At 40.2% G+C, this 16,576-nt stretch overlaps 1 protein-coding gene across 1 annotated transcript in view; it reads right to left on the reverse strand.

Moving 5' to 3' along the window:
- Positions 1 to 16,576, reverse strand: part of PCNX2 (pecanex 2) — a 145,697-nt gene that overhangs the window by 13,756 nt on the left and 115,365 nt on the right. Inside the window, exons 25-27 of the mRNA XM_066546767.1 lie at positions 13,911 to 14,164; positions 9,108 to 9,341; positions 6,851 to 6,954 (exon numbers count right to left, since the gene is read on the reverse strand). Coding sequence (XP_066402864.1) covers positions 6,851 to 6,954; positions 9,108 to 9,341; positions 13,911 to 14,164 — 592 coding nt within the window. The remainder of the gene's footprint in view (positions 1 to 6,850; positions 6,955 to 9,107; positions 9,342 to 13,910; positions 14,165 to 16,576) is intronic.

The raw sequence follows: 16,576 nt of genomic DNA on the forward strand, positions 1-16,576 counted from the left end.
TGAGAATACTAAATTTCAGAACTGTTCAGCAAACCAGGTGAGAGCAGGAATCAACCAACAGGTGCTTCCTACTCAAACAATGAGCCCTAAAGCCAACACCCACTGGGTTTCTTTTTTGTAACGTAGGAGACCAGATGTAGGCAGTTCTGCCTGGCCTTGCATGATGACTTACCTGGAACTGAGATACAAGCACAAGGTAAAAGCTACAAAACCAGGTAGCTGTTAGAAGATGGCTGTGCAAGGGCTTTGTGAAGGGAAACCATCAGCCTTCAGCTCTGATCTGCACCCTGAATTACAGGACTCCCATGCCACTGTCACTTGTATAATGATGTAGGTTACTGCTGTCCCAATGTTGCTCTGAAGAAGTGATCTCAAAATTGAGGAAAACAGAACCATCTGTTAAAAACAGGCGTATCTTGCAAACCCACAGGATATGGTTTCATCTACCTGCTAAGATTTCACTCACTCTTACAACAGTTGATCTTCTAGATTGTAAAGACTCTGGGGAGAAGTCATATTAAGATGTTAGTAGTTTTCATTACTGCTCAGCCTTTCTCTAGAGGACACATAATCTTTCCACATAATTGAGATTTCTTAATTATTTTATAAAAAAGAAAAAAAATCTTTTCAATATTTTCTCTTCTCAGAGAGAGGAAGAGATTGGGAGAATGCCTGGCCAGCTTCAGCTGAAAGGCATTCTAATTTTGCTCTTGGTAGGTAGTATGTCTTAGAAATTAAATTGGAAATACGTATGTTGTTATCAGAGAAACAACTGGATACTGATTTTCTCCATGAAAGCATCATGTAATACAAATAAACGAAGCAATGGGACCAAAACTAGCCAGAAAGGCAGGGCTGCTGTCACTGCTGGGAACATAAGGAGTACAGAGAAACTTTTATGAGTACTTAACTGATTTGCACTTATTAGCACTAAGTTATGTATGAAAACATGCCTGTGTGAGACAGGCACACTCAGATCTTCAAAACATTCAAGTATTGATTTCAGTGGGAGTTTAAATGTGTCCTTAAGGACCGAGTCCTGGTCCCCACTGACCTTCAATCCATCATCCCCACAGTTCAGAGAATGATAATATACTCAAACCCTGCTTAACAGCTAGGAAAGCCCTAGAATGAGCCAGCTGGGAGGGTGGGGGGAGAATGGTGAGTGCAGCCAGCATGGTGAAATGTGACTATGGCCCCTTTGAAAAGGCTACACATCAGGAAGGCTCCTTTCACTTGCCCACCCATCAGAAACACCAGCATTCACAGCTGAATCCTTGCCTGGAAAAAAAACGTTCTGTAGCTAAATATTCTTCCCAGGATGAAATTTTAAAAGTTACCTTCAACTCTGCATCTAATGATGATCTGTAGTATAGTTTCTCCCCACATAACACCCCCTGTATTTGCTCTGAAAAGTTGGCTGGGACGAAGGGAGGAGTAGGCAGGAGAGAGAACTGGTTTTTACATCTTGGGAGGCTCTCAGAGTCAAATCTGAACACCAGAGCAGACACAGAGCTTGCATCCACATCAAAGTGCCTTACAGGCATCAGCAAACAGGCTGCTGTTAAGAGCAGCATGTGCTGAAGGCTGGGACTAGGACAGCCATGCAAACTGCAGCCCAGCATCAGCAGAGGGAACGGGGGGAAGCACGTACAGCTCTCCCTGGGCTGAGGGGAGGCTCATCCATTTGTCATCCCTCTGCATAACAAGTTCCCTAACTCAGGGGATTTTTAAGAACAAACATGACTGCTACAAGGAGCAAATCAGTGGTGGCAGTAGTTGTGAGAGGCTGAGAGTCAATTATTTTATGAATTGTATTTTCCACCAGAGCGGTCTGGAGGAGATTGCTGTATTCACAAAACCATGGGCATCTTTTATTCTCATGACAATTGTAATGAGGCTTTTGGGTACATTCTGCCTATAATGTGACACTATCTCAAGCCATTGCTTCTGTAATGTGCAGCCTCCTTAATCCATATAAGATACAGTTCTCGTTATTCTTCCCATTGTTATGCTCTCTCCTGAAGACACTAATGAGATTATTAGGAAGCTGTAAAAGTCAACCACTTTGATCTCAGGCCTGACTCTCAACCACTTTGATCTCAGGCCTCACTCAAGGTTGTTGCTGTTTTCTTGGCCCACTTTTAACATACCTCAATTAGTAATCTGCTGTAGTTACAGGCTGGTTCAAAATATTTTTAAACCAAGTTAAGGTAAAATTACATGTCAAAGAAACAACGTTAATCTGTAAGAGACATAACTACAGTATCTGGCAACATTTCCAACCCTCGGAGCTAACAACCTGAAAAGCTGCTGTCACAACTGCGAGCTGCCTTAGAACAAGGCTGGTAGGTGCATGGGAACTGTCAGCTCCTTGAAGGTGCAGAAAAGAGGGGATTAGGTAGCACCACAAACACCAGAGGGAGGGCAACAGTGCCAAAGCAAATACTCCCTCCTACTGCACTCCTCATGCTGCTCCAACAGCTGAAACTAAAAGCATTTAGTGCTGGCCTGAAAGCAGTATGGATGCAGACTAATGAGCTGGCGAATATCTCTGTGTGTATTTTGCATCTGCAGACCTTCTCCAGTGTTAACTGTAGGTTTATTTAAGGAATAAAGGGACAGGCATGTCTGTGAGCTAGTAATGACCTGAATGTCATAGTTCACCTGAAATATTTTCAGCGGTAGTCCTTCTAATTGGATATTTTAGATGACAGTGATTGTAAGCTAAGAGTCAAACTTTTCTGCCCTGCTCAGCTCTGGCAGACATCAAGCTGCACTGTCTGCTTGAACTCCCACAGCAGTGCAGCACCAGAGCAGCCCTGTGGTGCCATGGCTCTGTGTCTTCCCCTTCCCCCAGATGCTGGGCAGTGCAGTGGGGTGACCAGGTGAGAAGGGGCAAGTGGGGCCAGCTTCTTCCCTGGGTTTCAAAGTGAGCAGCAGCTCCTCCAGGCAGAGGCATTCCTTGGAATGATCCTTTGTCCAGACTGAGCTTGGGGAACCTGAGCAGCCAATCTTGGTAGTGTTGGAAGTATCTGATAAGAGATGCTTTATCAAGACACTTCTGTATTTTTCCAAATTTGAAATTTTTACTAAATATTTCTTTACTAGTAGCTTTAGTGGCTGAATAGAATTATTCTGTAATTTTTTAACAAATACACAACTAAACATATCACCCACATTTGAATAAATTAATGGTAATGTCATGTCATTCTTCAAATTGCATTTTGTGCAGGATGCCTCCTAATGACAGTTTAAAAGAGCAAGTGATTTGCATTGCAATGTTCTGCCTCCTTAATGATAATGCACTTATGTAATCTAGTGTTAATGTTAGGTTTCTACTGACATTTACATGAACAGGTACAGTGAATAATTATTTACATACATTATATAAGAGCATTTAAAATCTTGGTTTACACAGTGACATTTGCTGATTAATAGATTAGACAAAATCATGTGTAAATGAGTGCAAATTGATAGTTTGCATACACAATGTAAACTTGACTCTCAACTCTGTAGCCCACAGTAACATTACCTTTGCTCCACTGAACAGCAGTTGGATGACTGTCACCCCTCCAAGGACCAGATTTAGTCCAGAGAAAGTTTCCAACTACCTGCATAGTCACCTCTGAGAACAAAACATGAACTGCAGAGCACCCCATATTCTTGGGTGGTTTGCCTCCTCTGAACATCTGAAATGCTTCATACAGCGAGATGAGTGTGATGCCTACCTGGCCCTCACACCTCAAACTCATCCCAAAAGCTCTAGCAATGCTGCACAGAAGATGCTCCACAGAGAGAATTAATAGAAAGTCCTGAGATGATGTTCAAGGTAAATTCTCAGGGCTTACCAGAGTAACCTAAATCTGTATTTTTGTATCCAGCATTTGAGTGTGGCTAAATGTCTTAGGAGCTCTGACAAAATGAGCCACATCCCAACAGCCAGAGTTATGGAATAGCCTGGGTTAGGAGGGGCCTTCAATATCATCTAGTTCCAACCTCATACATGTGGTACATCTCCCTCTCATGCACACTTTTGCCTGCTCTGACCATTCCTGAGAAAACTAAAACCCTCTTCAGCACCAGTAGGCTCCAAAAGGCCCCCAAAATATCATGGCACCTTTTCAAAGAAAAGGATTGTGAAGCATCACTCAAGGAAATGTTCCTCTGGCTCCTGAGGACCTTAAGCACCTCTGCCCCATGTGACTGAATGCAGACCTGCATCACTGTGAGAGCTGGGGGCAAGCACCAGCAGAACACTCAAGATCTCTCTGTGGTGAGAGCTGCTGTGCTCTGCCAAACACAGAGGGAGGAGTGCCTGAAGACAATTCTCATGAGCATGTCCTTCTGGCCTCAGCAGCATTGCACACATTGGACAAGGTCTCCTTCCCCTGGCATGCTTGCTGTATAATTGTATTCCTATTGGAGTCTCACTGACTGACTGCTAATTTGTGTTTAAACAAGTTGTGCAGATCTGTCTGAAGCAATGAACACCGTAAGCAGGGTGCCCTTCATGCTCAAGTGAATGTTTTTGGGGGATTTCTGTTGATAAAGGTCTTGATGTCAGGGGGGTAGGGTATCCACCTCCCTACTCAGTTAATAATTTCTACTAAATTGGTTTTGTCAGTGAAGATATATATATTCTGAAAGACAAGAAGAAATGTATTTTACCAAGCTAAAGTTAAGTTTTGTAGCTGCAGCAATTTATAACTTCAAGTGCGCTACTCAGATTCCTTTTCTTTTCTCCAGATCCTTCTGACAGTGGAAATGCAATAAAGGTAATTTAGCCAGGTGGGGAAGTGACACAGTTTTTCCACAGTGAAACTTTTCCAGGGAAAGCTTTTGTGAAGTAGCATTGGAAAAGATACCGACAGAAGCTTCCACTTAGTCCCTTTCATGTCACAAAATACATTTTAAAAATACAATGATTTGATACTGCCCTGGAGCACTTGCCTAATAAAAAGAAAACCAGGGCTTAATTGAAGATTATATAGAACAGATTAAAAAAAAGGGACAGAGCTGTGCACCACAGATGACTACCCCAGTTTTTGCCTTTCTGCAGACCTTCCCTTCCTAAGAAAAGTATTTTTAAATATGGAGAGTCCACTTATCAAAAGAAAGGAAGTAATCCAGTTCATTGGTATTTGTCAGATTTTGAAAAGACATGGTGTAGCTGACTCCTGAAATTATTATTAAAATCTTTACAGAACACTATACAAATAATTATCCTCAATAGTCACACTTTCCATGTTAAGCTTTGGAAAGTCTCTGATAATATTAGCTACTCTGTATTAGCTGTAGTAGCTAATACTCTGTATTAGCTACTAACCATGTAAGCCAGTACAAACAGGGGACATTGTTATTGTATCTGTACTAGAGCCAAAGCATTGTAATGAAGATTTTAAGATCCAGTGGAAAGTATGTGCAATGTGATGACAGTTTTAGGAACCTTTTGTGTTATTTTTAGATGAATTCCTAATATCGCTGTGACCTATCTATTGCAGGCACAGATCAAAAATCACTTTAATCTTTTATCAAGCAAATATCATAAATGCCCATAAACTTTCCCATCATGTCCCCAAACTCTAAAATTTGTATCATCAAAAAACCAGGACAATTTAAAAAATACAATGACTTACCTAACATCACACTAATTTGAGTGAATAGAAATGAAGGGAGAAGAAATGTAGCCCAGAAGAAAACTACTACAGGAAGGGATTGTGCAAAGACTAGTAGAAAGATGACAAAAGCCACTTCAGAAAGCAGAAATCAGCAGCACAATAAGAAATGAGCCACATGAGCCACAAATATTTTGTATGGAAGACATAAAGCAAAATGTTATAAATGTCTCAACAGATAACAAAGCTAGAATGAATATTTAAAAAGACTGTTTTAACAAAATGCATTCAAAATCACACATGCTGTCTCTGTTTGCTTGTTAGTAAGAAAAATCCTCTCTAAGGAGCATGTTGATAGAGGTCTAGGTAGCTTTGCTCACCGTTCTGTGCCAACATAGCAAGGTCACTTACAAGCTGTATTTATTCAGCTTCTCCATTGTTACTAAACTCCTGTACACACAGAGGGTTCAAATAAACCTAATAAACCCCTAAAATTATGTGGAAAGTTAAACTCCATTAAAATAATCATCATTTCATTGATAAAATGCCTCATCTATAGCACAGTGTAAATTATACTGTATAAAACCCAAACAACTCATAACTCCTAGTGAAAATGGAAGAATCTCTAATGAAAATATAAGACGAAGAGCATATTTAGAAATAATCTCTACTGAAACATATCTTAATTAACCAGACTTCCTAGGAAGAAGTGTTTAGAATGAATGAACAAATGAGCTAGGTAGACTGAGAACAGACAAAGCTGCAGCCTCAGGAGATGAGAGGTTCTCCCTTCCTTAGCTGCCAGAATAAAGTGGCACAATGAACAGGAATACACCCCTGAGGAATACAAAAGAGAACCCTTATACATTTATTATTATTTAGCTAACTACAACTCAGATGACAGCAGTTTCTTTTTCTTCTGTAGATTTCTTCCTTCTACTGGGATGCCAGAGGAAGGACAGCATTCCAGTAGCCAGGCATGAGTGAACACAAGCAATAACCATTGGTACCCATTCTTTCAATCAAAAATTCTGCTCTGCCCTACAAAATAAAGACTGGTACTAGTTATTTAGCCAACCACAAAGAAAAAGATGACCAGGAATGACAGAAAACATTTTATGGAGTAATGAGATTTTTCCTTGATCTAATCTTCTCTTGAAATCCCGCATCATGTGAAAAAAGACAAACAGGTCTTTGTTTTAACATGAGGAAAAAGGGATTCCTAAGATTACCTGATGGCCATATTGTGAGATGCAGTTCCCAAAGCTCTCCGACCCAGTATACACAAGGCAAAGGAAAGTGTCACGAGAGGAGAATCCTCATCACTGTCCAGGTGCTACAAAGTTTGGAGATTAGCACGTTACTCTTAAGTGCAAACATCACATTTAAAAGCACCACAAATAGTGACATTCATTACATTTACATGTAGCTGGACCTGCACACCAAAACATTCTTTGCAATTAAACAGACCAAGAAGGAAGACCATCACCATCAGAGGATTTTTGCAAAATGCAAGCTTGTTTTGGCTGGAAACAGAAGATTCCATTCTCAGGTAGTGAGATCCCAAGGAAAAGGAGCTTTGGTGGTGGTGATGTTTTATTGTGGGGTTTTGGTTTGTTTCCACTCCTCCCAGATCTGACATTCTAAACTGGAGGAAGTTCCTTGTTGTTGGGAGACACTGCAATTGGAGACAGCCAAAACCTTTTTAATGGACCACAGCTCCTATGAAACCTTACCACAGATTTCAGAAGTACAATATCTTTGGAAAAGTTCAGAGGCACACACTTTCAGTGAATAACAGTATCTATCTAAATGGCTGATGACACTGACTGCCCATTTTAACAAGCACTCAGAATACTGCATTTATGTTTACTAGCTCAGGAGAAGTCTTCTAATGAAATTTTCACCAAAAAAATTTGCTACCAAGCAGGAGGAAAAAACCGGAACAACACTTCATGCATGTTAATCTTCAGGAGGATACATATTATTTCAGTCCATGCAATGAGTGATTTCTTAGAGCTTTCTTTGACTCTAAAACTGAAGCCAATTATAATGGAGAATGTAGCTCCTTCTATAAAATATATTGATTTTCTGGGTTATGTGTACAGTGAACTTGGGTTTTTTATCCCACTTCCTACATGAACTGTGCTTCCCTACAGTCAGTGAATAAAAAAACAAAGGTAAAACATGTTACAAAAAGATAAATGCGTGTGTGTGGCATCAGTGCAGGCATTAATTTGCCTTTTGAAGTCTAACTTACTTGTTTCAAGTCTATTGACATCCCTAAATCTATAACTGAATTTGAAAATCTAAGGCAGAGCACAAATGGAAAGGCATCAATTAACAGTGGCTTTCCCCACACTGTGCAATTCTTTGTGTGTCAGAACTTGGGAGCTGAGACATGGAGATGAGAAAGAAAAGAAGTGAAGTATTCCTAGTAGGAGGAGATGGTGTTTTGGAAATGTCTCATATGACAATTTGATGAAAACATTATCAATATAATGATATGCAGGGGAACTGGTGGAATGGTACTCAGCATCACAGACATGAGAAGGAACCAAAGTGGAGCAGAAATATTTGGTGATGTTTCAGGAAAGATTCAGTGATGTCACACCAGCTAAGGTCAGTAATGGGATGTGCATTCTGTGATCCTGAGTGGAAAAATGCACAAATACAGCACATCGTGGCCAGGAAAGAGACACTTCTCCACTTCTGCCACTATCAGCAATAATCAGAAAAATAGATGGAGACAATATGCTTGTTTGAAACTGTACTCTCCCTCTGGGCTATTCTGAGTATTCCATGGAAATACAGTAGTGCATTTCTGACAAACAACTGCTGACCATCAGTAATCTCAGTGGCTCAGAGCATGCAAATGCACAGCTGCACATCTGCCCTTGACCTTCTAGAGCTGCAGTGGTGGCACACGGTTCTGTAGTGTGGTTCATGTTGGAGTCACGAGCTGTCAGAGGTGACCTGTGCCAGCAGGGAGTGTGCCATGCACTCCCTTGCCATCCTGCAACTGTACACAAATAGAAGCAAACTTCTGAAAGGGATTCACAGACATCACAGACATTTGGCAAATGTACCAATCACTGGCAACACTGAAGGAAATGTGATGCTCTGATGACATTGTCTGAATGGAGCCTGCCCTAGCAGTACTTCTGTGAGCACTTGATACATCTGTGCTTTCTAGAGCTGACAAAATTAACATTATTGGAAATTTGCACAGAAAATAATTGGTTCTGTATTCAAAGACTGATGCTCCTTAAGACCCCAGTTTCTGAACACAGGTATTTTCCAAAATACGTTTTTTCCATTCCACAAAACCTGTTTTCCTTTTACATTAAAATTAAAAGCTTATATGAAATAAATTTTATTCTACTAATCCTGAGCAAGTAGAAGAGTAGTCACGCACCATTTCACTTATATCCCAAGAATTAAAACTAATACTACTAAAAAAATGTATAAAATAAAATTGACACATACCTCCACCCTTTTCCTGGCACAGAACTGAATCCAGTCCAGATAAACACTGCAGAAGCTAGCTCTTGTTATTCCCTGGAGACACGGAACATAATCTTCATCTATGTTAACATTAAACATTGCAAGGTCTCGCTCAATATAATGCCACTTTGCATAAGGCTGCAGTATCTTTTGGATGGATTCATCTTTTATCCACTCCTGGATTTTGGGAGAACTTGCTGTAAAGTATATTATACTCTGTTGACAAAATGTGCAAATGTTAGTCACTCTGATCTCTGATTAAAGCAGACATATTTTACACAGAAGAGAATAAGCCAACTAGGACCCTATTAAGAATTGTAATAGTATATCTATTTCTTACATTTTACTGCTTGGCATCATTATTGCTTCACAAAGTGTTCAAGTTAAAAAGATGACAATAATTGATATTGATAGCAGGCAACAGAAAAAAAATTAGTATTTTTAATATCCTTCTGCCTTCCATAAAAATCCATACAATGACAGGAATAGAGAGTTCCAGCAGTGCAGTCAAACATGTCAGTATTAGTGGGATTCTAGAGTCTATGACTGAGAAGGTGATATCAATAATAGTTTAGGCATGTTTTGAAAAAACAGTAGTAAACAGTCCCATCCTCAAAGTAGGGCATGTGTTTTCCCTCAGCAGACTTATTGTTTTCTGGGGATGATGCTTTCCTAATTCTTGATTAGCCACAAGGTGAGACATGACCAATGTGTATGACACAAGTCTTTTATTTGTCAATGCAGCAGGTAAAGAATAATAGATTTTTTTTTTTTTTTTACGTGTTGAGTTAAAAAGCTGATAACTGATGTAACTGAGTTTGCTTTTAAAGCACTGAAGGGGGAGGAGCATTCAGCAGGGGCTCTTTAACCAAATACATAAATGTTAGAAAGCAGCAACACCCATATCTCATTTTTGTGCCCGAGTCTCTAAGTTTTTCTAACCACTCTGTCTGGACACATTAAAATAATAATAAATAAAAAAGCAATTAAAAAATTCCATACAAACACAACTTAGAGCATCTTTTCAAAAGAATATGAAACTTAAGAAGTTCCAGTGTGTTCTATCAGCAGGAAAGTCCCATTATAATGTTCTATAATATTAGAGTTGGATACCAAAGCAAACGAGGAACAAGTATACATGGCTGAAGATGATGTAGTTCAACTTTACCCAGTCAATGGAAATAGTACTAAGCAAATAAATGTATAAAATTAATATATGATGGATTACAGAGGACAGAAGTGCTACCAGCCCTTTGAAAAACCCCAGATACTCTCCATAGTTTGTTTTTCAAATTGTACAAAAGTAAGAGGAGAAGCAAGCTTCAGAGGAAAAAGACAAGTCAGACAGATACGGACAGGATGGACCCTTAATTTCTTGGCATGTGAAGAACAACACACTCCTTAAAAAATATTCATGCAGAAACAATAGGAGCTGAAAACACAGCATTCAGTGAATACACAGACTTCTTGAATACTAAAAGATGTTTAAATAAGAATATATTGAGAAGAGATGGAAGAGGCACAAGGGAAAAATATCACAGTAGTTGGGCAGGAAATTATTTCAAAATATATGCAGAAGGGCTACAGAAGCTGACCCACTTTGTTTGTGGGGAATAAAAATCCTTCCAAAAAAGAAATGTATGCATATCTAGGCTGTCAATGAAACTGCAAATGAAATAAATATGATTTAGGAATAAGATTCTCAGTGCAACTCATTGTTTAAAGGACCAATACAGTAATTATTCTTGAAGGATAGAAGAACTAAAAGCACACATTCTCTTTGTTGATTTTTGAGATAGAGTTTGCTTTTTTTATTATCCTCATCTGTGTTTACAAAGCTGATTCAGCTGGGAAAAAATCAGACTTGCATTCAGACACAGAAACAACAAAATCTTCTCTCACCTAATTAAATTCTGTTCTTGGTAACTCTTACAAGGTATGTTTTATGCACAAGTACATCCTCAGCTATATGGCATTTCTGAAACAACATGGTAAATATTTACAACATTGTAAGCTACAGAGAATAAACCAGAAACACTCCAAATGCTCAATGTAATGGAAGTGCAGTTCCTGCAGAAACTCCAGCCTAAGTGATTTTTGAGTTTGTGTTTTATGTGACCTGAATACTGCCTTATCTATAGTTCTTCTTACAATTACTTTCACACTGTTAAAAAGAAAGTGTGAAGGACTTTTAGAATGTTCACAGTGAAACTGCACAGGATCTTGATCTGCATTTCCCCAGAAGAAAGAGCTGGAGAAGGAATGAATTCTCACCTCTGTGTCTGATACTGTTTATTTGGAGGCAAGCATTAAATAAACAGGAAAAAAGCTGATCTAATACATATTATAATCTTCTCACTTTCCAAGGCTGTATTAAAGATTTTACCAAACCTTTTTAAAGCCCCTGTTTATGGAAAAAAGTAATTACTTTAAAAATACAAGGAGAAAATATCCAGGTAACTTTCTTTTGGGAAGTGACATTCTAGAGAAGGGATTTCCTGAGTGCACCCTCCCTTCACTAAAGGGAGCCCCACCTGAGGCTAATACTGAGGGAGCCAACAGGTTATTATTATCTTCTTTTGTCCTTCCCTAAAAGGAGAAGTAGATGAAAAAGATAGACAGCCTGAGAACGAAGACTGACCTTTCTGAGAATGAAGCTCTGTCAGTGCAATATAATAATACTGGCTCAACTAAACCCACCAAGAAGAGATTTGATTTTCATGCTTTCACAGCCATCAGTAGTGCACATGAACTCTGCCTAGAGTGGAGATGAAGCCACAGCACATCTCAGTGATGTGGAGAGCATTTAACCCACTCCCTTCTACTCCAAACAGGATCAACTAACCACACCTCTATCCCATGGGATGGGAGTTTGTCTAAGCCATCTTACCTATGTCAGCTGCTGCTCAGGTGTGTCCAGGACCAGAAGCTCTAAACCACCTTTCAGTTAAGTTTTTACATCCCATGTGGCGAATTTCACACTTCCCACAAATCCTCCATATATTGGAGGATTTTAAGGCACAAAACCAGTTCCAGTATAAAAAGCAAAATTATTCAATGCTTTGAACTAATAAGATGCTGATTTGATTGCAGCTTAGACTAGGATTTTTTCAATCTCATACCCCATCAAAAGCTGAGTCATTTGCCAGCTTGCACCAGTTTATGTTCCAGTTATTCAGGTTACCTTTTAAAGTAAAGCAAACCAACTCTAGCAACAGACTCATTAAAGAAGAGTTGGTTTTTTGTTTTGTTTTTTTTTAGCTTAGTTACATTGCTTTAAAACAATTTATAGCCACAAACACCACTTCTAAAATGAAAAAAAATCATGGTCACATGCAGTTTTATTTCTAACTAGTTTATTAAACAAAGCAGGTTGGTTACCAGGCTGTACTGCCTACAAAATTATTTAAGAAATCCCAGAAGCAATCAACTGCATGATCAAAGCAGCTTTGTAAAGCAACAAGTTTGTTTTTACTACATTGGTTCATTTGCAAAAAATGGTGATTAACTTATTTACAACAGGTCTCTCTCTGAAGCTGACAGAGTTTTACAATTGTAGAGATGTAAGTAAAAAGGAGTTGTCAAGGGTGGTTTGGAGCTTTAGCAATTGGCTTCATGGCAGTTCCAGTGGCATAGCAAGCAGCACTTGGCTCCTGCTGTTTCAGTAGAAGACTATAAAGCCCAACAAATTCTTTGTTTTCTGGATTGGGAATTGTGGCAGAGGATGAAGATGTCTTGCTAGACTATAAGGTTCAATCATTTTGACAAATTAGTATCTGTGTGGTTATTGTGATCTTAATAACAATGTAATAATAGAAGTGGTGTAAATGAACTGATGTGTAAGCAATGTAATGAACCAATGTCAAATGTATTGTGATATATGTGTAAAACAGAAGGTAAGTAGGGAGTTTGTACTACTAAAAAAGTACATTTGAGAAACAGCTCTTCAGAAGTTCCCCAAGAACTTTATGCTTGTTAACACCTTTCTTTTCTTTTCCAAAAAAAAAAAAAAAAAAAAAAGGAAACGTTGTCATCTTATTTCAAAAGTCCATACCCTCTTGGTGATTTCTCATGGGCATCTCCTCAAAGCACTGACTCCTTCACAGCACAGCCAACACACTCCAACTCTCTTCACAGCACAGCCAACACGCTCCAACTCTCTCCTCACCCAGCTAACCCAGCTTATTGGACACAGCTGTGGCCTATTAAGGGCAGGCCTGTTCCTGATCTTTGGTGATTAATCTTTGGTGATTGACAGCTGCAACTCCTCAGGTGTGAGACTACCTTCTACACTATCTTTATTTTCTTACATTCTATCCCTCCACAAGGAAACAGCGGAAAGGCCAAGGCAAGAAGAAATAATAAACTGTTACTGAAGTGTTGTAAAAACTTAAGAGCATAAGTAAGAACACTTTGTCTGATTTTATCCCTACAGGATGGTAACTTACCTTCTTGATGTCCACTGAAGCATCCCTGCCATTTTCTGTACTAATAATACTTATACTGTAAGTATAAGTGATCAGAATTAAATTTAGCAAAGGGAGACATGAATTAATTATCCCTATTCCAGTGGAAGGCGTCCCTGCCACAGGGGGAGGGCTGGAACCAGATGATCTTAAGATCAAACCAAATGATTCTATGGTTCTATGATCTAACATCAAGACTGTAGAGCAGATGGATAAACATAAAGCAAAAAACTTCAAATGCTCTTTCTTCTATAGACAAACAGCATTCTGTTTGACAAGCCTGCCCAGGAAACAAAGTGCACTTGAGCAGAGAGTTTACCTTGATGTAGTATCTGATAAGGATCCTGCGCAGATCGAACACCTGCAGCATGGTGGCGGCGTTGTTGTCGATGATGCTGTATCCCTCCAGGATGTACTGGCTCCGCGTGATCTCCCACGTCAGCCAGCGCAGGTTGAAGGCTGCATTGCACGACAGCAGGTGGGGCAAGTGCCCGGGCTTGCAACAGCAGCAGCCCTCGTTGTCTTCATCTCCTTCTGTTATAGCTTCCACCTCTCTCTGCTGGCAGTATGTCCCTTGGCAGAGAGAAAAAGAGAGTGTGCTGCCAGTTGTTGGGGAAGGAGGAAACAAAGGAGGCCTTGTAAGCTCACATCCAAAGTATGTTTGAAGGATACGCACTTACAAAGATCTGAGAGAATGAGCTACGGCAACAAACCCAACGTGAGCCACGTGCAGCAGCAAATAAAGGGCTGTACATTACTCATTCACTACCATCACCTATAAGGCCAAAAGGGCCTGATCTAATGTTCTAGTTCTAATGGGTTCTAAACTGACCTAAACTACAGACCACAGTTTCTACCTCCATAAAAACTTGCCAAGAAGCAATTCTAAAGAGTCTTGCTCCATGAGGAACATTAAGCAAGCTGATCCAAGTCTCAGTCTGTAGCAGGCTCCAGGCCTGCTAGGGCCCCGTGGAGGGAAGAGGCTTAAAGACAGGAAATGCCATGTCACGGTGAAATAGCAAGAAGCCCCTCTCTTCTGCCTTTTGGACCCCAGCTTATCTCTCTGTAACCCCATAGGTCACTTTCCTTTAACCTCTGCTATTGGAAAATTTTGGATCCCCCTATACCCTATATAATGGGCTGGTTTAGCCCATTCTGGTCAGAAGAGCTATCACTGGAACCCTTCACAGACCCCCAGTAAAGCCATCGCTGTGGAACTCCAGAGCAGCCTTCTCCTCTCTCTGTGTCTGCTGGCCAGCCTGCGGTGCCTTAGCAAGCAAAAGAGCTGAACTCAAAGAGCTGATAATCACTAAAGAGCTGATATCCCTTAAGCTTGCTAAGGTAGCCAGCAGCTGAGAGCTGCTTGGGTTTCGGGCAGTCTGTCCCTGCAAGAGGACTGAGCTACCGTGCAGCCTGCTCGGGGCAAACCTGCTCTCAGCAGGAGGCCAGGACATCAGTCTGCTTATTCAACTAACATACTGGACCCAAAGAAAGATTTTAGTGTGTCAGAGCACTTGTAAAATCTGGGTTTTAGCAAACTATCTTGGAAAGCAGGTTCCAAAAATAACATCTACTGGGTTGTTCTCTCTCCCACTGGAGTAAAAGCTACTCTGGATCAAACATCTCTAATGAACAGCACTAGTGGCAGTACATCACAAGAACAGAACAGCTTTCTAATTAGTCCATTACACAGGCTTTAGATCAAAGAAGAACAAATTTTTCTAAAAAGGACATATTACCTCAAAAAGAAGTCATGAGGCAGATGCAGAAGCAATAATGCAGACTCTGCATTTCAGCCTGTGCTGTGCTCACTAGATGGTCAAGCCGAGCCCTTGTGGATTTGAAATCTATGAATGCAGTTTCTATACTATGTAGGGCACTACTAATAAAAACTGAGGCAGATGCCCATGTGCTCCCCCCAGTACTCTCAAAATACGTAAGTTTTATGTTCTTGATCTATGCTTCTTTTTAAAATTTACTGTCCATAGGCTGCTGCAGAACTTAGTCCCCACTGAGTTTGTACATAAACCATCTTTCAAGGGCATCTCCTGTGATGCAAGTTACACATCTTGCACAGGCCTTCTGCCAGAGGTTCAGTATCACCCCACAGACTGCTGACTCCATCAACTGCTAAACAGACTCAACAGGAGAGGAAGATGTGAGACAGCACCCTCCCCACAGGACCAACAGACCTGGTGTGTCACTGTAAATGGGAGAAGAATTTGGCTGTGTTCATACCTGAACATTCAGCCAGGAAAGAACAAAGTGCCAGCTTCAATTCCCTGCAGTCTGCCAGCACCCCAAAAGAGAGCCTGGAGCAGGGCAGCATCCCAAAGGCCTTTCTGTGGAGCATGATGACAACTGCCCCCAACTGTCTGCTCCAGTCCCATCACAACGCTCTGGTCAACAACCTGTGACCAACCTTCAGTTTGTATCAACAGAAGTAGCATCTAGAATATTCCTTTCTCCTCACTAACAAAAACCTTTCAAAACACAACAAAATATGCTGAAGTATGGGTTATCACTTCTTTTTTGGCCTGTGCATCTGCTAAAATGTGTGCAGCAAGCAAAACATACAAGTAAAAAAGAACAGAAAAATCCAAAGGAAAAAAAACCAGGATCGTAGCCCTCAGAGATGGAGGGAAAAGATTCAGGATATTCCAGGATATTTTCTGTTCAGTTTGCCATGAATGAAAATTTGCACTGTGAACCCAGTGTTGCTCACACACTGATATGCATTCCTCCTTAGACTTCAGGGATATAAAATATGAAAAATTCTTAAAAGTCTTCAGGTCATCCAAATATAAACATCTTGCCTTTCAATACTGCCAAGTACAAAACATAACCCATTAGGCTGACATTTCCAGTTGGACTGGACATGAACTGGACTACTTCTGCTTCATATTTCACAGATTTCTACATGAATTAACACTTACTGCTCAACAGCAAAAAACCAAGAACTGCTCTGGGTCAGCAGATGCTTCT

This window comes from Molothrus aeneus, chromosome 3, assembly GCF_037042795.1.
Source record: "Molothrus aeneus isolate 106 chromosome 3, BPBGC_Maene_1.0, whole genome shotgun sequence".
In the NCBI taxonomy this organism is placed as follows: Eukaryota; Metazoa; Chordata; class Aves; order Passeriformes; family Icteridae; genus Molothrus; species Molothrus aeneus.